This window comes from Ictalurus punctatus, chromosome 26 (assembly GCF_001660625.3).
Source record: "Ictalurus punctatus breed USDA103 chromosome 26, Coco_2.0, whole genome shotgun sequence".
NCBI lineage: Eukaryota > Metazoa > Chordata > Actinopteri > Siluriformes > Ictaluridae > Ictalurus > Ictalurus punctatus.
The window spans coordinates 11,330,897-11,355,015 of NC_030441.2; the positions used below are offsets into that span (position 1 = coordinate 11,330,897).

The window sequence follows — 24,119 nt, forward strand, 5'->3', positions numbered from 1 at the left end:
ATAAGTGGAGGGTGTTAAAAAAAGAGCACTTAACTTACTTTTTTGTTCTCTTTTTCAACAGCTCAGAACGTGTCTTTTGAAAAGATGTAATAAATGTTTCTTTGACCCATTCAGATGGGTAACCCCTATCTAAAAATTTTTTGTTATGATTTTCAATTTCTCAATAAAATCTAAATCAGAATGACAAATCCCCCTAGCCTATAAAACTGGCTCTTAGACAATCAATTTTTTAAAACAGTCAGATGGAAGCTAGTAGCAAGCAACAAAGTATTACGTTCCATGTTATTTTCAAATAAAGTCGTAATCAAATTACCATCACTTTCTGCACCCACATATCTAGAAAGTGTACCCTGGACAAATTAACCTCCAAAGTGAATTCCAACTTATCCACAAAGTTATTTAAAATTGATACAAATTCTCGAGCTCATTAAGATCTCCCAAAAAATACAAAATATGTCATCAGTATACCTATACCACTTAATAATACATGAAAAAAGGGTTTACTTCACTAGAGTATACATAACAGTGCTCCAAAAAAACAACAACCCATAAATAAGTTAGCATAATTCGGGGCAAAATATAACCCATAGCTGTGCCACTGACCTGAAGATAGAAATCTTTGTCAAAATTGAAATAATTATATTTCAAAATGTACAAATCCATCAACATCAAGAATTCTGAAGGTGGAATGACATCACCACATTCAGCAAGGTAATGTCTAAGGGCACTAAGCACTTTATCATGGGAGATGTTAGTATATAGACTTGTTATAGCCAAAGTTAATAACAAAGAAGTCTTAGGTAAATCATGTAACAGAAATATAAAAGATTTTATTGTTCAAATCAATAGAGTCTCTAAGATGGTAACATGTGAACAAATGGTTTAATAAAAAATCCACATACTGGGATAAGGGAGATAAAAGGGAATACGTCTTTGCCACAATTGGAAATTCTGAAGGATCAGTAAACCTTTTGTGAATCTTAGGAAGAGTGTAAAATACAGACCTAATTTGATGTTGACAATAAAAAAAGTCAAACTCTGACTCAGATATCAAAGCTTGTGTTTTTTCCCTTTATTTAAAAGGTAAAATACCTCAGATTGATAAGTACTAGTAGGATCATTCAGAAGCTTCTTATAAAACCTCATCTTTTGTAATTGGGAGAGAATTTCTTGCTAATATTTAGTCATATCCTGGACTACTATCCCCACTCCTTTATCTGCAGGTTTTATAATAATATTTGGATAATTGATCAATTCACTCAAAGCTTTTTTCTCATTCAACGAAAGATTGTGAGAAGATTTTGTAATAGAAGATAAGCAAGTTTTCATCACATCTTGTTCAACCAAATTACAAAAGGTATGAATAGTATGATTAGAAATATTCTGACAAAACATACTTCTAGATCTAAAAGGTGTACTAGATAATGAACCAGAAACCGATTTTGAAAAAAATGTCGTAGTTTTATCTGTAAAAACATTTAAATAGTTCCACCTTTAGACCAAAAGAATTAATACCACTAGTGGGAACAAATGACAATCCTTTGTACAAGACACCAATTTGATCATCAGACAGTTCTTTTGCAGAAATATTGATTACAGTCTCTTTGAGGAGCTCAGAGTCCACGGTCTTTGATGATTTTTTTGAGACCCTTGAACCACTCTGCATTTTTTCTTATTCCTTGTTGTCCCTGTAAAGGAGCTTGCTTGCCCAAAAAAAGAGGTAAAAATGTATGCACTAGAATCACTGTCCAGGGTAAATTCTCTATCAGTAGAATCACTCTGGCCGTTATAATTAAGCGGTCCAGTGCATCTTGCCTGATTATGAAATTGTGATGTTGCTCCAGATGGTCCATGTCCTGGTACACTGGTCTCATGAGTTTCACTGCCACTGATGTTGGAAGGGGTAACTACTGGTGTAATGTCCCAAGGATATACCTCATTCCAAAGAATGAGGCCCATTTTCTTTCTTTGAATCATGATGCTTCTTCCTTATGCTTTTGGTACTGAAAAAGTGAATGTGCCCCGAGAGGGGCTGATGTAGAAATGCTGTTACAGAGATGTGAGTTATTTTGGATTGTTACTCTTCAGACTTTATCACCTATGGACATAAACAATGAAGCATGGTTTAATTTGTGGGACATTTCTTGTCCCAAAACCAATCATTTTAAACACGCTACTGTTAGGTACTGATAGGTCTGCTCACGCTATGAACCCCATTTCCCACCCTGCACTGCAGCCTACAATTTTGCTCCATAACTCTCAGGTCAAAATGACTGGGAAATAACATTAGCAGTAGAAATATGATTTTTAAAATGTGAATATTTATGCTTTGCTGCTAAGCAAAACTGATACGCAATTCTCAGAAGGTATGACTTTTTACCTGTTTTCATTCCTGTGTCCCTCTGTATGTGTTTCTTTCTTACCCTTGCTTCCACAACCCCAGCCAATAATCACACTGGAGGGGAGTGTGGCTTTCACTTTCCCTCGGGAAGGAATAAATGTTGTCACTGTGCAGGTGGTAGCCGGGAGCACTATTCAGCAAGACAGGAAAACCATCGCAGTCCATGGTGAGTGGCTGTTTCTTGACAGCTTGCCAATGTGGGAATACTGTTTTTATGCTCTTATTCTGCCCCCTGTCTCTGTTTTGCCTGTGGAAATAAATCTGTATCTCTGTCAGCTGGGTTGAAATGAAATGCATGACTGCTATGATACATTACACAGTCAGTGTACTGTTTTGGAATGATGTGAGACTAACACAATTCTTATGTATGTGTATATATTTATATATGGATGCGTATATTTTAAGACAGGATATATGCAGCAAGATTACCAGGAATGGACCATATCATCATCTAAGGAAAACTTTGCAATTATTACTTAAAAGCATATTGCTTAATATATGGAAAAAAGTTCTTAATAATTTAAGTCATAGTGGCAATAACACATTACACATAATGGTGATCTGCGGGGTCCAAGCACTCTCTGCCAACAGTGCTCCCAGTGACCAGCTCTTGCCATGTTACATAAAAAAATAAAGAAGCCATAGTTGAATATACTGTTAATATTTAACCATGGCAGTTTAATGGAAACACTGTAAAATGCCTGCTGAAAGCTGATTTTTGGTTGCCATTTTTTAAAGTCATTATTATTAAGGTTTGAAATCCAAGGACATATTAGCACAATGATGCAGTACATCAAATTTCATCTCAGGTTCTATACAGTTTATGAGGGAACAGAGAGTTGAACTTAACTCCACCCACTATGAGTGATCTAGTCCTGAACAAAGCCCTGTGCAAATCCATTTGTCATGTGTTTGAGTAAATTAAGCTCTGCTGCATGTGGTGGCAATATTGTTTTTAAATCTCAACGTGTGTTTGTACTGAAGATCAGACTAGCAACTTACTGTTGAGTAATTTGACATACAGTTTGTGAAGATTGGCCTAAAATACTAGAACTATTTTGTAAAAAATGGGTTTTGTATATTAGGCAAATTACCTCAAAGTGGGCAGTGGTAAATGGTTCATGAGATCAGGCCAATCAGTCTCCCTTTCAATCAATTTCTCTTGCCTGAGTAGCAGCCAGTATGTGAGTCACCAAGTGCTTGGACCCCAAATATTTCAGTCTGTAATGTTCAGTAACCTATCAGTAACTTACTTATCCAGTATTGTTTAAACTGTACAAATTCTTATTTTTAATTACAGTTTTAATTAATAGGGAATATTAAAGTTAGTAATTTATCACAGTGCTAAAAAAAATAGCATTGAATGAATTATTGAATAGGAATCGATCAAATAAGTCAAATTTCTCAAATAACAAAGTCAGTCTTAATTGTATCCTACTGATTTTTGTGCTTGTTTATTTGTCCACACACACACACACACACACACACACATATATATATATATATATATATATATATATATATATATATATATATATATATATATATATATATATATATATATATATATATAATTTATTTATTTATTTACTATTTTACAGAATATTTCAGGTCTCATCTTTTAGCCTTTTCCTCCAATTTGGATGAGCACAACCCTGACGTGGCAGAATGGAGGCTGGATGTTAGCAGAGTCATCAAAAACTCCATGGTCCACGTGAGTGAAGTCTGAGGCCTCTTCTTTTTTATGTATTGGATCAAGAGCACTGTGCTAAGATTTCCCCCTATTAATAATAACCAACCTGAGCTGGAACAGTTCTTCCACTGCCTGTGGTTCCTTTTGCTCAAACTTCAAGACTTCCAGACTTCCCTAAATCACTGTAAAATTTAATCTGTTGCAAATGAGCAACAAATGCATCATAGTGCCACAGGAATATCATTTCTGCCTCCCTCTCAATAATCCTCATGTGTCAAATAAATGAAGCTATGAACTGCGACAGAGCAGAGTTTATGATGCTGTCTAATAACTGCACAATAGGTGTTTTTAAACTTTCTCCTGACCAACGAGAAGTTAAATCACCCACCATCTGACATATTTTTTCATGGTCAGTAGCTGCATCAAGTGAATGGGCTGGAATGCTAGTTATGTTAAGGGAAGGCTAGTTTTTTGGTCAGAGGCTAATAGAGAATACAGAATAGAAATACTAAAATTAGTATTGTGATTTATAACCCAGCACTTTTGCATTCTCAAATCTGATTCAGATTTGTTTAATTTATATTATAAGACCTGTTCTGACGATAGTATGGGCTGCAATTCAAATCATAGATATATTTAATACACTTGTTCTATTGTGTTATCCTTTATATAGTAAAACTCATTCACAGGGTCTTGTATAGTGTAGTCTCCACATAATCTAATATTTATATTACATATATTTATCATAAGTTAGTGATAATGTCAACTTACATGTTTTGTGAACATTCCACAACAAATTGAACTATAAATTAGTAAAGGTAAAATATGTTGCTTGATATTAAATAAAAAATGGCAGTTGTTGGCAAATTTCTGTGATATAAGATGTGTAAAACACTTCAGGATGTGTTATTTAAATAATCAACTTTGAGGTGGTAATAGTAACTCTGCTTTTGCTTTCAGCATCACCACCATCTTTATGTTGAATTTTATTTCCCTATAACAGCACATTCCATCATGTTCTATTTCTCACATACCACAGGAAAGCACGTGAAGGGCTTTTTCAGGTCAATTTCTATAAATAATTTATTTTGCTCATATAAAGATATATCAGCTCAAAATAATACAGTTCAAGAAATATTATGAGCAATCCTTTTGCTACAAACTCAAAAGATACAGCTGGTGGCAATGGCCCACAATGCTACCACACAAAAATCCAGGATCTTCTAATATGCATGAATGCATCTACTGGTTGCAGTGAAAAAGAAAAAAGTTGTTTAGCTCAAACTACAGTAGTCATGTTCGCCATATGTGTGCTCCACTTCACTGGAGTCATAATGTGGCTAATGAGTTTTCATAGACCACATGGGGCCTTGCAGAAGGACAACACACTTTAACCTTGTTATTTGACCTGAAACTAATGTCAATTTTAACATTATGGTGTATCATTATCACTACTTATATAGTGTCTATGGTGTACTATATAGACATACTTTAGTAGTTTATGATGTACCCAAGTTGATGGAATTGGTCAGATTTACTGTGTGAGCAGAAGAGGTTTATCAGTGTCTCAATGGGGTCAAAGTAAGATCAGAAGTCAGAATTTCTGGGGAAGTTCCCAAGGTAGGTTGCAGGGAGCTGGCAGGAATGGTCAGAATGTTGTGGGGAGCTGCCAGAATTGGTGAGAATTTCTGAGGAAGCTGCCAGGATTAGTCAGCATTTCTGAGAGAGCAGCCAGGATTGTATAGAAGTTCTTTTTGAGGAAGTAGGTGTGATAAATTAGAAATTCTGCAGGTGCTGTCAGGATTATAGAAAAAAATCCCAACCATTCCCAACACCAATATACTCAATGATACCCAAGGCCACAAATACTGTAAAGTTCACTTTCACATGTCTCACATACACAAGGACAATTCCTCCACTAATGTGCCTTTTGATTTATTATTGAGGTATTTTACACATTGTCGCCATGTCTGTTTTCTAGGTGACTGGAGTGAATCCAGAGCATCTGTTGGTCACTGTTTTGCCAGGACTGCCCACTGCCGCTGAATTCTTCCTGCTCCCGGATAAAGAGCTAACAGAGGGCAAAGCGGACAAAATAATAACACATTTAGACCAGGTATCCACAAATACACTTTGCTTTTATCCACTGAAAAAATGTGGGCTAAGGTTATTTATTTTCACTATAAATGTAAAGAGCACCTCAAAGTAAAGAGTAGCCGAATCCAATCAAAATTTTAATCCAATATCCAGTTCATTTTTATCTGCATTTATTTACATTAAATGGTTTTGGTCTCATCTTCATCATAACCTCTGCTCATCCTGAAACATATATCTGATCCTTATACTGTATTGATTCGTTCTTACTCTTGCTCAAATAGACTAGGATTTTTTGTCATTCCAGGATCTTGATTTTAAATCCAGACCAATAGTAGGGAGTTGATGTGAAAGAGTTTCTGGCTTCCTCCAGCAGATGTCAGTGTTGGCCCACAGAGCTCTCAGCAATAATCTATTCCATATACAGACACACACAGTTACACATAGCAACCTGTTCGAAAGAATAGTTTGAGGAGAAACACAATGACATACTGGTTCATTTATGTTAGACATTTATGTTATTTTGCATGCAGTGACATGGTTTGTGCTTGTCATTGTTTTAAGATTGATTCCACTAAGAATGACAACAGGATGAAATGTACTGTGACTTAAAAGTTATACTTCCCATTCAAATTTATTCCCAAAAAGGGGAAATTCATTTTGGGGCAGAATGTGATACATAGAATCTCAACATAAATGGATGGATGGATGTATATTAAAAATAAATATGTTTAAATATGTTCATATGTTATGCCTCACACTCTCAGAACAGTTCAAATAGTTCATATTTATTTGTCTTATTCATAATTAAATATTTTATATTGAGATATACTGTATTATATAAGACCCCCCTTTTTTAAACATTTGTTTATATTGTCTATATTTGTATATAGAAATTTTTTTAGCAACCCAGGGTTTATTTTTTTTTTATTTAGGGCTTTTCCCCCTTATGGACAGTTAATTAGTGACAGAAGGCAATACATAGCAGTTTCATTCCTCCAATGAGTAAAGACCTTCACAAATGAAAAAAGGAGTCTCCACAACAGAGTAAGCTGTAGATGATGCCAAGCTCTCTGTGATTAAGGGGGAAAAAAACTCTTTGTGAAACTCAATTATATGGTGATGTTATGTGAATTCAGGTCAGTGTCTGACATAATGAGAACATCCCTATTATGCAGCTGAAGCATGCTGATGCTGGAATGGATCCAGGATTTCACAGACCTCATCAGTCTTTACATTCTTGAGGTCCAGGCCATATAGCAAAGCCTATGAAATACTATTATAGTCATGCAATGTTATCTTTATATTTTACTACAGATCAGTGAATAAAACTTTCAGGAAAATTAAAACTCAAGCTTACTGAGAGCACATATAAATTGTATAGACTATAGATACAGTTTAGATTTAGTATCGACAGTTATACTATGTAGCATTTTGACCAGGCGATTTCAAGGCTTTAACCCACTACCAAAATATTTAATAACAGTTCCTAATGCTGTTTGTAAATGTTTCATATAATACACATTCAGCACAGTTGATTATATACATGTCAGATAGCAGGGTTTTGTGCAGTAATCATGCAGTAATTATGTTGATAAAAGATAAACAGTGAGTCCTTTTTTTTCACCCTCAGGCATCAAATTAATGCATCACTTTGTTTGTTTAATCGGATTTTATTGAGTGCAAGCAGCAAATGTGAGAAACTGATGAAGTAGACAAGGTTAACTGCAGGAGGAGAAAAAGAAGGGTAGATCTGGTTTTATAAGAAAAATCTTATTTTAATAATTTTAACTGGTATTATTTTTATGGCAACATTATTAATATGGAAATGTTGTTTGATATGTCGTACTTATCTATTTAATTGTATAACACTGATCATAGTGATGTTATTTAGTACATTTCCTCATTCTTCCCAAAATTAATTCCTAGCCCGTCTTCAGAGACGCTTCATCTTCAATTTCCATTCATCTTTCGTGTTAAAATCCCACTTTATAAAAGGACCAATAACACCAGAAAAGCATCCAGAAAGACCAATTGTGTACTAGTGCAGCACTAAAACCACACCAGCAGTATGTCAGAAATGTACCTTGTATAGTAAAAAGCTTTAAAACCTTATATAAGAAAAACTTCAAACCAAACACATCTGTTCTCTTGATTTCAAATTTGCTTGAGATATGAAAAGTTGCAAAACATTTCAGGTTAAGATGAGCAGCGAAGATAGTGAGTGTAACATTTTTACATTTAAAATCCAACAAAACTATGGAATTAAATTTCTGCCAAAAATATTAACTTTTCAAACATTTTTTTTTATAAAAATATACAATTAGAGAAGAAAAACACTCTGAAACTGAAAACAGTGAGCTTAGTGGCAAAAATGTAACAAATAAAAAGCATTCTTTGTTAACAGTTTTCTAAGCTTCGTTTTCGCTAATCATGGTTTATGAATGTGCTACTAGAGTTTTCTTTTACACTTTCAAATTTTCATTTATGCTCCGCATAACTTCTAAGTTTGCCATTCTGGCACAAACTCCACGTGTGGGCAGGGCTTATCAGCAATTTACTCTCATTGGCTAGTGAGATTTGGATCGACTTAGCTCGAGTGTCCAGCTAAAGAAGTGGAGGATGATGACGATGACAACGCCGCTCCGTGCCGCTCCTGAGAGCTCAACTAATATATATATATATATATATATATATATATATATATATATATATATATACCTCAAATATTACTTGGGAACTAATATGCCAAGTAATTTGCTTAGTAATTTCCACTTCAAAATACAAACATTACAACTATACAGAGGAACCACATTCAGAATGATGTCCAAAAGTGTGAAGTCTCTACTTCCTGATCAGGAAGCTGTTGATCCAAATCTCACTAGCCAATGAGATTAAATCGCTGTTAGACCTGCCCACACATGAGATTTGTGCCAGAATGGTGAACGTAAGCTTGTGAAACATGAATGAAAATTTTAAAGCGTAAACGAAAATTCAGGCAGCAGATTCATAAACCATGATTAGCGAAAAAGAAGCTTAGAAAACTGTTGACAAAGAATGCTGTTTATTTGTAGACCACTGAGTTCGCTGTTTTGGGTTTCAGAGTGTGTGTTTTGTTTTTTTTTCTTTCTCTTTATTTTTGTGCGTTTCTTTGGAAACGTTTCTTATGTTCAATACAAATTTAATTCCATACAAAACCAGGGGAACAAAACTGGGAGAGAAAATAAACTCTTTCAGTATGCTTGATAGTTTTGCAAGTGAGAGTTCTAGTTTTGCTCGAGAGTCTGGTTTAGAGGTGTGTGTCATGACTGGAAAGCCGTTGCACATAACAGAAAGTCACAGGACTTTTAATGTGCTCTATGCTGGTTGGTAAGGAGATTTTTTGAAGAAAAAAAAAAGCACTTGAGGCTGTGTGACCTTCTAAATTTGAGCTTTTTTTCTTTTTTTTTCTTTTTCTTTTTTTTTTTTTTTACTTTTGAAAGACTCCAATGTTAAAAAAATAAAATAATAAATGCCAGTGGCAGTGCTTTTTTATGCGTCCACATTCCACCCACATTACTGCTGCTCCTCAATGGATTACATTTTAAATATGAGGTTGTAATATTGAAAGCAGCCTAATAGCAAAAAAACATAAGCCCATACACAGGGAAAAACAATATGCAAAGATTGATCTGAATTTTAATTGGAAGTGTAAAGAGAGATGGATAGTGAATAGAGTTTGACTTCAGGATTCATTTGGTAAATGAAGCAAACAAAATTAATGAAGGCTGGAAAGACGAAAGAACAAAAGAACCCCTTGGAAGGCATAAATAATTATACATTGTACTTCCTTCAACTTTTGGCCTTTGAGAAAGGTCAGAATAGATTGGAGTCTGCTCCGCCTAGCAAAAAGCATTGTAATGAAAATTCTGTGATTTTATTTTATTTTTTATTTTTTAAAGGTCTCCTTTTTGGATGAGACATTACAGTTAATCTCAGTTGTCAGGATTTGGTTGAACACACATTTGATTGTCAGCTGTGAACTGTGTGTGTGTGTGTATTCGTGAGAGACAGAGATATTAGACATAAATGAGATCCCTCCCATCTCGTATATCTTTATTTCACCTTCAGGGTTATATGCTTGATTTATGTCTAAAGGCATTGTGATGTCTGCTGAGATGTTCCGTTTTTCCAAATGTGGTTGGTCTTCACAGTAAAGATGTCATATTTCAACTCAAACTGCTATATATTATTGTCATACATATATTATTGCCATTTTTGATGCAGGCTGAGGTTGCAGGCTTCAAACTTGGAGCCAATAAACAATGCCTTGTAAATGAAGTCTCTGCACTGAAGAGATATATTAACTCTAACAAGGGGTAAAATTGCCCCCCAAAAATGAGGATATGATAATCTTACATATATGTGTTTGTTTGTTTAATTTATTACTTTAAATGGTGAAGTAAAATTTATATCCATATCCATGAAGCAAATCCATATCCATACTTATATGATATAACAGTGCAACAACAGGGCATTTTTTCCCAACAACATCACATATGTTGCACATAAAGTGTGCTTTCAGGGTTCTTTGGAGGATTAATCATTCTAGCTTTTTTAAAGGGTATCTGCTTGAAAACCCTTGGGACAAACGTGAGAACCCTTTAAGATGCAAGATCTATCTTTTTTTTTTTTCATCTGGCATGTACCTGTGTGGATTTTTCAGCCCTATTCTAACGATTTGAGATTTAACTTGCAATTATCCATTTATCCAGTATGCTCCATTGGATAAATTGTGATTTTTCTTCCCTCTAGCTCTCAGAGTTGGTTTTGAATGCGCTGAACCAGAACCAGGTTCAGTTCACATTAAGACCAGGAGTTCAGATCACAGTCTACGCTGCACATTTATCTGCAGGTCAGTAATTGACTTTCAATGAAAAAATCCAAACTAATTAGATAATTATTGTTTATTGTGCTGTGTAAGGACATTGAGTTAATTTTCCCTCTGAATTAAGCATTCTTGATGCTCAATAATTAATTATTGATGCTCAAAGATTTTAGTGGATTATTGAATATATAATTCTTATACAAAAAATATTAGCATATAATGTGATATTGATGTAGTGATATAATGTACAGTCACCAGACACTTAGGAATAGGAACACCTGCTCATTCATCCATCCATCCATTTTCTTTACCGCTTATCTTACTGGGTCGTGGAGAACCTGAAGCCTTTCCCAGGGAACATGGGGCAATAGGTGGCACTAGTCCAGAGACCCTGGACAGGGTGCCTGTTCGTTTATGCAATTATCCAATATGTTGTCATTTGGCAGAAATAGAATGCATAAAATCATGCAGATATAGGTCAATAGCTTCAGATAATGTTCACATCAAATATCTCAGTGAATTTAACAAGGTTGGAATGGTTGCAGGTGCTAGATAGCCTGGTTTGAATATTTCAGAAACTGGTGATCTTTTTTGGAGAGAGGACAGAGGATAATGGCCAGACTGACTGACTGGCTGATTGAATAATTGCATGAGCAAGTTTACAGGTGTTCCTAATAAAATGATTGGTGAGTGTATATATGACATGCAATGTGTTATCTGATTTATGCCTGAACACTCAAAACACTGAACCAGACTATATGTTTGCCATGTGGTTATAGAGCTATTCCAGGAATAATGCAAAACTTTAGCAAACCCGTTCATTTAGCAAACAGACATATGGACTAACAATTGCACCAGGTATTTCTCACAGGTATAAAAGATTATAAATGGCTAAGGATAGGGTGTATAGTGCTTAACGTTCAGATTTTCTGATGACCCGATTCACATGAACTCCAGCCTTTGGCCATTGCTGTTGATGTGTTGTGGTATCTTTTCTCCCAGCTCCCCTAGTGGACACCAGTGAGAATCACAGCAGCTCAGCCATGCTCATGCTTCTCTCAGTGGTAGTAGTGGGTTTAGCAGTGTTCCTCATCTATAAATTCAAAAGGTAAAGTGCACATTCATATCTGATCCTGCTTAATTATGAAATGGGTCAAATTTTATGCTTTTTTTGCCTATGCAAAGATTAGTAATGCACCGTCATCATTTATATAAGTACAGCCTTTATCTATTCTAGTTGGGTCATTATGTGAGAGGAAGTTGAGCTACTCTGTGATAACAGGAGTCATTATTTATTTATTTATTATATTATACATATATTTATTTATTGTAATGTCAAATGAATTTCTCCAGACAGACTGACCCTCTGTTGTCAGTTCAGTATGATAGCCAGAGACACTCCATCAAGTGCTGAGTGATATTTCTCAGCCATGTTCCCTGGAAGGCATCCAGAAGATTCATTTTGTCTCTGTGCTAGCCACCAATCAGAAATGTCAGTCAGTGCTATAGACATTATCAATATTTAGGCCTTGGGAGTTGACCTTTATAAAATGTTAAATGATTACGCCTCTCAGAAAGGAGAGACAAGAGCAGCAGGGGTCAATAAGAAAGATCTAGCATGGTGGGGGTGGGGGGGTGGGGGGGTGTACAGCATGGATTAAATAAAATAATAATAATAAAAAAAAGCTTTTTAAGAGTGTGTTAGTGTAAAACTGAACTCATACAGCTCAGTCAGCTCCCAAGAACTTGATGGTCTCTGTGTATTTATAAAGATTAATCAAGTATTGTACAACTCTGGAAATTAATAATACTTAGAAGAATTGTATTCTATTACAATGATTAGGTCATATTCCTAAAGATGGTTATAAAACTGCTTTCCTTAACATTCAGTCTCCACTCATCCTCTGGCTAACTCCCTCTCCACTTTTTGTCACTTTTGCAGTCATTTGCCTTCACCGCACATCTCATTGTAACTCTTTCCTCAAGGAAGATCCCAGGCCTCCACCTCTATGCAGCGATGCAGAACGAAAAAGAGCAAGAAATGATCCGGAGCCCAGCGAGCCCGATAGAGAGCGAGCCGAGCAGCAGCTCTCAGAGAGAGCTTCCCACCTCGCCGGAGTCTCTGGACACAGAGTTCAACGTCAATACCATTGGTGTGTACAGGTTCACATTTCAAATATATGCCACTGCAATATTTTGTTGTTGTTGCTTTTATTGTAAACAGTTTGACACAATTGGGACAGTCATAATTCACATTTGGTATAGATCATCATCAAGACTCCTTTGAAATATGATCCACCACCACTTCCTGGTACCACTTTCATCACATTACATCAACCCATCATTGATTATTTTCCTATAACAGTATGCCAGGTTTTTGTATTATCCATCCATCCATCCATCCATCCATCCATCCATTTGTATTATTCCTTATTTAAATGGAAGGAGAATAGCTGTGCAACTGATTCAGAGGCTCTGTGTATTTTTGAGTCATGAATCTATTTTTAAAATGCATGGGTAAATTGGAAAGTGAATGGAAAAGATGAGAGTTAAGATGAAGTTAATCTGATATTGCTGAGCCTTGCCAGCAAACTGTGTGAACCTACCAATTAAAATGAGCACACCAAAGCCACAACAGAATGAAAAGCCTCAAATCGATGAAAAAGAGTAACAGAATAAAATGTTCGGTTTCTTGGACATTCATACAGAGAACTAAATTTTCAGGAATGGTACAATCCAGGATACATCTTGCATGAGTGAATCTGTAGCAGACTTCGAAAATGTGGCTTAAGCAGAGGGAAGACACTGTAGCATAAAGGCCCACCAAATTAATTAATTTTTTTGCTAACATTATAACCTGTGAAAAGGGACTGTTGGGACTGTCATGCCAGTAAAATACCCTTTGATTTAGGATTATGTGAAAATCCAGACTAGTGTCCATGCAGATAGATACAATTAGTAGCTGTAGCCTGAAAGTCACTTTGGGAACATTGTGTTAAGACAACCCAAAGACAGGTATTCAATTTGCAGAAACCAATTTGCAGTTTCCATTGGCTCAATACAAAAAAAAACATTTACTAATCCTTAATAAGCAGTGTGTTTATCTACATTATGTCTTAGTGTCTCACAACAATCAGAATGTTTCTCAAATTGATGACTCATTGCTGCTGTTATTTTGGTTTGACATTGGATATTTACCACACGTTCGCAATTCTGATGCTGGCTGCATTTAAACAGTGCCTTTGAAAAGGTTTTCATTCATTTTTACCTTATTAACAAAATGCATGTTCATGTTTCCCTGCTTTTGTTTTACCACCTTCAATTGCTGTTTTACTTCAGGTTCAGGGAGTCTCTTCGAGATCCGTACTTGTTGTGCCAATTGAGAACAATTAACACAAACACAACCTCATTTACATGTTGTTTTCTATCCCTACTTTGCATGTGACTTAAATCACACAATTATTCTTTGTAAATATCCGCTAGTTGTGTGTTTGATTTATCCAATTAGCAAATTACAATAGTACTCAATCAACGCTGTGTTCTTCATTATGGCCTAAGAGTGCCCAAACAGTTGTAATCAACTTTATTAGGATTAGAAACCACATGCCTGTTTGCAGTCAATAAGGAATAGTTTTATCTGTATGAGACTTTCCCACCCATGTTCATGAAGCTCTGCCCCCATGACCTAGACTGCCCTATAGAGTGTCTATAAAATGACTGACAGGAGGCCCATCCAAATACAAATTTACAGGTTTTTGGCAAACACCCTTATCCAGAGTGACAATTATCTCATTTAAACAACTGAGCAGTTGAGGGTGAAGGACCTTGCTCAAGGAGTCAGCAGTGGCAGGTTGCTGGTTATGGGACTCATGACCTTCCAATCATTAGGCCAACATCTTAACCAGTGAGCTACCACTTCCCTCAAATAAGCATTCTAGACCAGGAGTCAGTTTTCCAAACGAGTTTTTTCAACCACACTTTTGCTAATGTCATGGATCAAACCATTATTTATTATTATGTTTTACATATCTTCCAAGATATTTGTACAATTAAGGAATAAAAAACTATCACACCTTTTAGCTTAAAAATGTTTGCTCAATCTTTGGTAGATTGCAAATTCGAATCTCGACAATGCCATATCCATCCATGGCCGGGGATGCAAAATTGACCGCAAAATTGACCGCAAAATTGGTGGGATAGCATACTCTCCGTCCTATTTTAATCACAGCAACTCGAACCAATCATAGATGTTTGTGAGATTATGTATGTGGAAGAGGGCAGATAGTACTTTCTTCTGAGTGGGTTGCATAAACATAGCATTAACAAGAGTTCAGAAACATGCGTTTGACTGGTTTCACATGTCTTGGAGGCAGAACATGTTAGCATTCACTCCCCACAGTTGGTAGCTGTCTAAATGGCTAGTGGGTGGGAAAATTGACAAGGTGACCAAATTGGGCAAAAAGATTGGAGGAAAATTAAAAAAGAAACATGTCCATTATTTTTCTTTAGTGAATATAAATATATAATCAATTTGATAGAGTGATGTTGGAGCAAATAAATGTTTGATTAATGGTACATTAATTTCAGCATGCCATAAATTGTAAATTTCACTCTAGTCCCTAAAACCAGTAACAGCTTTTCCTGCTCCTCTTGTTTTTTTTCTGTCCTCTCTGAATGCAGAATGCATTAAACCTCATCCACGTGTCAGAATTTCAACAGAACCTCCTGTCTACATCGACGTCTGACTTTTCCAGACCGCCACTGCAAAGGGACATTGACCATCCAATCACAAAAAGGTTTTAAGCTTTATACCTGTGCATGTTGGACATTGACACGTTACTGTGCTTTGTGAATACCAGACAAAAACTGTGTACAGGTTTTTTATACGTATGTCGAATAAGAGAAAATTTTTAATGATGTTTATTTATAAGAAATGATCAGTACATACACAATCATACAGAAAGGCCAGCATGTATTATAATAAAAAAGGGTGGAAAAAAAGCAAAGAAAAATAATGCTTTTACATCCATTTACTTTACTGTATTACTTTACAATGAATTGGTATAATGAAGTGGTAAATATTTATCTGTCTGTCAGTATATTCAATACAAATGCGAGAGATTTAAATTCAATTTAATTTGATTACAATTATAATTTATGGTACATTCTGCACATGGTACATTAAGACCTACATTTTGTATAGAACCTTATCCAACATATAAACTTTTCAATATTGATATTATTATTATTATTATTATTATTATTATTATTATTATCATCAGCCTTTCTTTCTATATTTAGATTCAATATGGTTCAAGATTTGGATCAAATTGGAATAAAGTTGTAGAGTTGAAAAGAATTATTATTTTTTAACTAAACACTGTACATAAGACTATGCACTCCCTAAGAGAGCATGAAATATCATTATGCACAACATATTTATTTTTCAAAACCCAAATTTACTGCATTTCATTACTGATCTTTTTAAATATTAGTTTCCTTTTCTCTTAAATTTTTCTCAGATCTTCAGTAAAATAGTGAAATGCTGAAATGCAAAAATTCACAATCCCATTCAACAGAATAATATGAATCATGCACTTTTTCATTATTGCTTTCAGTTCACACCAAAAGGGAAATTTACACTATATTTGAGTATATAGTGAGTATATGTGTATTAATATTTAATATTAGGATACATTCCTCTTGCTTCTAAGCAGTATATTAATATACTGCTTATTATTATTATTATTATTATTATTATTATTTTGTAATGGTAGTAATATTCCCCATTTTTGTTAAGAATTTACGTGTGTATGGTGAACATGGAAAAGGATTTTATATCAAAGTAATTTGATATTAATGAACTTTTTCACCTCAGTGTAAATCTCTGATTTTGTCTTGTTTCAGCAATGTACTGTTATACAGACTGTGTTAGAAATAACAGTGTAATATCTTAGCATCATAAATTATCTTACTATAGGTCTATACCAGTTTTCAGTGTACTTTAACAGTAGAATAAAAAAAAAGATTTCTTGTTTTTTTTCCTGTCTCTCTTGGAGTGCTTTAAAACCACTCAAAAATTAATTACCACTTCTTTCTCTAATTCTATAAACCGATGAATGTAAGTGGATAACATTTTTATTACTGAACGGAGTTCAAACGGGCTGCATGTTTAGAAAAGAATTTATGTTATTTCCTTTAGTTTTTTGTTAATTCCATTACATCCTGGATCTTGGAATAGAACATAATGCCATCATGTATAAAAGCTATGTGATCTGATTGTCTTTAACAGGAGCTGTAGGACAATGACACTCATAATAAGCTTGTGAGATAGTTATCCTACGTATTGATGAAATGCCTGAAAGGTAAAAGGCCATGCAAGAAACACCAGCAAACGGATACTAATCTGAGCCACACGCACATTACAGACAACAGCATATGTTTAATACTGTTTTGTAATACTCCGTTTCATTTATTGATTTGCCTTCATTTGAGAAAATGGTTTGACCCACATTTTAAGGTCATTTAAACAGATAACATCACAAAAGCTAAGCTTATGTTTTACCCAAAAAAAAAAAAAAAAAAAAAAAAATGCTAAATCCAGCCAACTACAATGTCTCTTGATTTGCAAAAAAAAAACCCAAAAAACAAACACATTTTTGGAGTTCTAATGAATGAGGGATATTTGTTTTATTTCATATGAATGACGTATGAAAGGGTGCAACAGCTCATCAAACCCATAACAGTAACTGATCATATGGTTTTTAACGGTTTTTATTTATTGCAAATCAAAATAAGCTTATTCATTTTTTTTTTACTCATATCAGAACTTATTATATCAGAATCTATTTTTTGTATTATAATTTTTATTACAGGTTTTTGTATTTGTGTGCAAATGAGAGTGTAGATCATTAAATAGGCAATGTTTATTTGTTTATTAGTGGGGTTTTTTCTGTTATGTACCCACATTTTGGAAATATTTCTGCATGGAATTATAGATCAGTCATTCAACATACATTAATCTTCATAAAGTCCTCATTCACAACTTCATACAAAATCTGTTGAAATACTCTTATGATGGCAGATATAAGGCAGTGTTCAATGGGATTTGCTCACCTTTCTAGATCCAATCATGGGACAGCATACTTACTGCCCCATTTAACTCCATAGCATCATTAATATGCCTAGTGGTCAAAAATTTGAACTGCAACAAGCGCTAAAAGTAGCCCACTGGGGAAGGAATCATGCTCACGGTATGAACATTTTCACTGCCAGAGGAGCAGCAGACAGGATTGTTAATGACAGGGTTGCCAGGCTCACAGTTTTTTTTTTTTTTTTTATGACAAATTGGGTTTGGCATAATCTCCATGGCTGCCAAGATTTTGAAGTAGAAGGTTCTTCTTGTTTTACAGCAATCTTGTTTTATAGCAAGTAATCTAATAGCATTGAATAGGTTACCTCAAATCAAAGGCAAAGAGTATGTTTAGACAATGTGTCTATGATATACAGAACCATTTCTATAGTAAGATATATTGCAAAGAGGGATTATAAAGAGTGGATAACGTTTGTACATCAGAAACAAGTGTGCAGCATAGTGACCTTATTTCCTACACAGTTACAAATTTGTTGTGTTACTTTCAGGGCTTTCATTTGGTATATGGGTTATAGTTGACTGGACATTTTGCTGAGACCTGGCAACCTTGATTAATAATATTAGCTCTACTGTGTTCAGCTCACACACTGTGACAGTACCGACAAGAAACACACCTGCTGTATTAAACACAGTTGAGAAAGGTGCATCTCAAAACAAGCTGCTAAACTGTATGTTGGATGACTGTATGTTGTCGACTATAAATTCCTATTACAGGATTTCTCTAAATATCCACTAAATAACAGCCTACAGCATAATTCAATTCTGAAAGCTTCTCGACTTTGTTTGTAGTGGAATTAGAGGTCGTGACTTTTCTTTTGCTTTCAATCATGTGAAATCAAACAAATTTTCTCTCACGCATTACAATACCTAATTTATTTTTGTATGAGACTGCATTGTATATCCACAGATGTACAATTCTTAAATTTAATTCATTTATTTCCAACAGAGGAACAAAGTATAGCCTATTGACTACAAGGAAAGTCATAGCGTCATACAAATTGGCACTGCAATTTATGATCAGTTTTCTAACAGGAACAGAAAACAAGAGTCCACTCCCCTCTCAAGAGGTAGCAAGATTATTTTTGTAGAAAACGAAAGATTTATTACTGTACTAAGTTTTTATATAAATTAAGCAAAATTCATTGTATACTGGTTTATCTTTTTCAGTCTCAGTTAAGTGTCATGCGATTATTTTTAGTTTGTTGCATTTACAATAATATTATTCAGTGGGGTAGAGTTGTGTTTTGGTTTTATTACAATATTTGTTATATATATATATATATATATATATATATATATATATATATATATATATATATATATATATATATATATATATATATATATATATATATATACACACACGTACACACATACAAAAAAAAAAACCACACACACACGTACACTATGTAATTTGCTGAAGTATTCTACAACCTATAGATAAAGAAAAATTAAGCATCATTCATTATTGTGTGGACATTGTGTTTCTTTTGAACATTAATGCTCATTTGAAATTTTACATAATTTCATTACAGAAATGAATTCCAGTTTCAATATGCTCGGTTAATTGGTTTGTTGTTATTGCTAACAATAAAATCAGGTTCAGCCTCACACCCAGAATAATAGTTACAAAGTGCTTCTACAACGTGTTGTTTTTACACATGAAACATCAGTGTGACTAAAGTGTATTAAATATCTTTATGATGTTATAAATGCAACTGATGCACAAATATATTATTAAAATTGCTGGTTGAAATCATTCTTACACAATACTTGCACAATTTATTTGAGCTCTTTTCAACAACATCCAGGCCCTACATGGCTTTTTATTCACTCTATATGCGTAATACATAGGGTATAGGGTACGTTCATTGTATTTCCTGCAGTCTATGCCTTTTGAGATTCGGCCACAGAAAAAGTATAACCCAGCTAAAGTCATGAAATGATGAATGGTTATTAATCCAGATTTTCCTCTGTTCAAGTGGTGAAAAAAACCCTGACACTAATTAAATTAACTTGTGCTAGATGACAATGGTGTACCACTATAAGCCACTGACTATACATATGACTCTATCGCATCAGTCCAAATGTTGTGTTTATCACTTGTTGCATAATATTCAGATTATGAATTTCCATCATGATAAATAACAGCAATCCGCAAACTGGGTCCCAAAATGATGAAACACTGGTGCAATTCAGTAACAAGAAAGACGAGAGGCATAGAAAACTTTCTCTTAAGGAAAACATTAAGGTTATTAAGAGATTCAAAAGAGGTGACTTGTACTAAAATAACCAAAAGAGGTTCTCCATTTGAGTTTCCTCTGGGTTCTCTGGTTTCCTTACACCTACCCCAAAAATTAGCTATGCTATATTGTCTGTGTGTTAAAAAGTATGTGAATGTGTATGTATGGTGCTCTCCCAATGGACTGGTGTTCCATCCAGGGAGTATTCCCACCTCGCACACAATGTTCATGGGCTCCGGATCCACCATGACATAAATTATTATTATTATTATTATTATTATTATTATTATTATACTACCTACTTTTTAAAAAAAAAAAAAATTTTGGATGGATGAAGTTGTTTGCTCGATATTGAACCCTTGTCCCATTGAAAATGATGAGAAATTGAAGTTTTCCAAGAAAACTTAGCGGACTTTGAATTTATTATGAATATTTGAGTGTTCAAACAGTATTCAATAACAATTCACGGACATGAAACTACTGGCACTAACTACCAAGCACATGATATGGCACGAAAATATTGGGCCAAGAAAGCCTATGTCCTGCTAGTGTCCTTAGTAGGAAAAGCTCAAACAAACAAACAAACAAATAAATAAGTTTATTTTCTGCTCCAGCACATATATTCCAAGGACATCAGTTTTAGAAATACCCAATGTAACATGCTTACAATCCCTTTCAGCTTAAGACAAGGAGATAGAAAAAGGACGATGTAGAGGAAGAAGAAAAGAGACCAAGATTGAGGTTATGTGTGAGTGAGAGAGAGAGAGAGAGAGAGAGAGAGAGAGAGAGAGAGATAATTCCCTAGGCTTTCCCCTACCATTCATGCTCTGATAGGTCTGTGTCCCAGAGGAGCTCTGCTAACTCAAAGCAACAGAGTGAAGGTCACATTGTTACCCATGTTAATTTGTCCTGCCTCTGCTGATTGCCATTTAGGAACAAGTCATTTGATTAGCCGTCCCAGAGGGGACATGGCAGTTCCATCAATGGTGAAAAATTTTTGCTCTGAACTTTTCTTTCAAAAGGGAGTACCTACATCTGCTGATGCCAAGATACAATGGTTATAAAACTCTACATACACCTGTTAAAATGGCAGGTTTTTGTAATGTAAAAATGGAAACTAAGATAAATCATGGCAAAACTTTTTCCAATTATAACATAACAAAAATTATAACAAAAATTAAGTGGACAACAGAAACACTTTTAGGATTTATTTTTTTTCTTAAAAGTTATTGTAACCTGGTTGTACAAGAGTGCACACCCTTTTAGAACTGGGCCTGTGGCTGTATTCCGAATGAGCTAATCACAATCAATTTCATGTTCAAAAGTAATTATCATACAGCTGTGATCAATTAAATGATTGTCTAGTTACAGAATAGTCCAAAAAACAAAAAAATAATCCAGTGAAATGTCTGGGTTATGCATTTAACCCTGTTCCCTGAGAAGGGAACGAGATGTCGCGTGAGCTTCACAATGTGGGAAGTGCCCTCACCTGTGACCGGCATCTGAAGCTTGTGTAACATCATGGCTATTTATAGACATGCCGTGATCAGATGACTTCGCAATTAAGCACATCGCGTGATATAAAAATGGCACCTCTGAACCGCGCCGTCAGCGTCTATTATCTGAAGCGAAGACACAATTCACAGGTATGCCCCAGTATGACAAAGCTACGCAATGTCTTGTTTCCTTCTCAGGGAACAGGGTCATGTATGTAACCCAGACGTTCCTTTTCAAAGGGAACTCAACGTTGTGTGAGCTTCATGCTGTGGGAACAAGAATACCCATTCCGTCATACTTAGGGCATGGCCTATTCAAAAGATCCGAACCTGAAGGTCATTGCAAGAAACTCGGGCCGGGATGGAATGTATATCCAGGCTGTAATATCGAACGAATGTGTGTGGCTTAGACCACCCTGCCACAGCACACACATCCTGTAAAGGTAGCCCTTTGGACAAAGCATTTGAGGAGGCGGCCCCCCCTAGTGGAATAAGCGACCCCTAGAGATTGCTTCCACTATCCATCTATAGATGCCCTGCTTCGACACAGCATCACCTCTATTGTCACCACCAAAGCAGACCAGCAGCAGTTCCAACTTATGCCACTGTAGCTATTGCACATTTCAGTGGGCCTTGCTGACGTTCCTCACACCACGTGCAAAAAGTCGCCACTTGAGAGTATACAATTTCCTGGTGGATGGTGCTCTAGTGTTCAACATGGTCTCTACAGCCTCAGTTGCATGACCAGAATCTATTAGCAGGAGCCCATCAGCGGCTAGACCCACAGTTTCCATAGTTCTGGCTGAGGGTGATAAATCAGCCCTTCGGCTTGTGACCATGGCTACATGTGCACCATGTCGGCCAGCCCCAATGGTGCAGGATGAATGAGGATCAACCACTGCAGGCAGTGGGCTGTCTCCTCGTAGGCGAACACATCCATTTTTTCTTGGCTGAACCATATGGACTCCACCACTCGTGGATGGAGCCTCCAACCCATAGGTCTTGCCCACGAATGCTGAGGTGGCCTTACATGGCTTGGAAGGCAAAGCCACCCCACCATAAATTACCTGCCGTCAATGGAGAGAGGTAGCATGCAAGTGCCTCCTCCACTGTCAGCATATCTAAATAGCTGTGCTGTTCACTCCCTATGATCGCCGAATAATTCGACGTTGTGGAGTTATAAATACGGCTAGTGTATGGTTTTCCCCAGAAGCGTGATATTTCATCATGCACTTCTGGGGACAAAAGGGGAGTTTTCTGCAGTGTGAGGGAGATTTATTTTCACTGGGGAAAAAGCGCTTGTCCAGTCTGCTACGAGCCACTTCCTTTTCCCCGGACCAGTCTAGATATAGTTTTTCAACTGCCCTAGTCATCACTTCAAGCAGCTCTTTATATGCTTGAGAGCTGCTCTCTGTTTGACACGCCCTTCTGGCTCTTCTGAGTCAGAGAGGGTGTTTTGGCTTTCCATATCGGAAGCTGGAGTTGCACTGCGAGCTCCAAAATCCGGCGGACCCAGAAGACAGAGCAAGAGATAGAGCAGCGCTAGTCTCTGGCCTGCCCCGGTGTGCTCCTTCCCTAGACACCTCACACAGAAAGTGTGTCCATCTGTCCCCGTGATGAAACAGGAGCAAGGCATGACACACTTCAGGAATTCTCTCACTCGTACATTTCTCTTTTTATTTAAAAGACAGAAGATAATAAAGCTGACGGCGCCATTCACAGGTGCTGTTTTTATATCATGCGATGCACTTAATCGTGACATCACCTGATCAAGGAAGGCCTATAAATAGGCATGATCTTACACAAACTTCAGATGTTGGCTATGCATGAGGGCACTTCCCACAGCGTACAGCTCACGTCCCCTTTGAAAGCGAACACTGTTACTGGAAAAGCCTTGTTGGTGAGAGAGGCCAGCAGAGAATAGCCTTTCTGGTTCAAGCTGGCAGGAAGGTTACAGTGACTCTAATAACTACTATTTACAATTGTGGTGAGCAGAAAAGTATCTCAGAATGCAAAACACATCATGAACCTTGAGGTGTACGGGCTACAACAGCAGAATAGCAGATCAGATTAAACTCCTTTCAGCGAAGAACAGAATCTGATGCTATAGTGGGCATAGGCTCACCACAACCGAGAGCAAAGGGAGGCCTGGTATTATTATGGAGGCCAGTG

General features: G+C 35.9%; 1 protein-coding gene across 2 annotated transcripts in view; it reads left to right on the forward strand.

Moving 5' to 3' along the window:
* The window catches only part of LOC108258286 (VPS10 domain-containing receptor SorCS1), a 243,204-nt gene extending 223,760 nt beyond the window's left edge, over nt 1-19,444 (forward strand). The window contains exons 21-27 of one of the 2 annotated variants that reach the window (XR_006981095.2): nt 2,444-2,567; nt 4,003-4,115; nt 6,076-6,210; nt 10,983-11,082; nt 12,058-12,163; nt 13,046-13,208; nt 15,736-19,444. Coding sequence is in view for 1 of the 2 variants with exons in the window: in XM_017456818.3 (XP_017312307.1) it covers nt 2,444-2,567; nt 4,003-4,115; nt 6,076-6,210; nt 10,983-11,082; nt 12,058-12,163; nt 13,042-13,208; nt 15,736-15,800 (810 nt within the window). In the remaining variant the exon portion in view is untranslated. Of the gene's footprint in view, nt 1-2,443; nt 2,568-4,002; nt 4,116-6,075; nt 6,211-10,982; nt 11,083-12,057; nt 12,164-13,041; nt 13,209-15,735 lie in introns of both variants that reach the window. The other variant, XM_017456818.3, reaches the window with a different exon arrangement.
* Nucleotides 19,445-24,119: the final 4,675 nt, after the last annotated feature.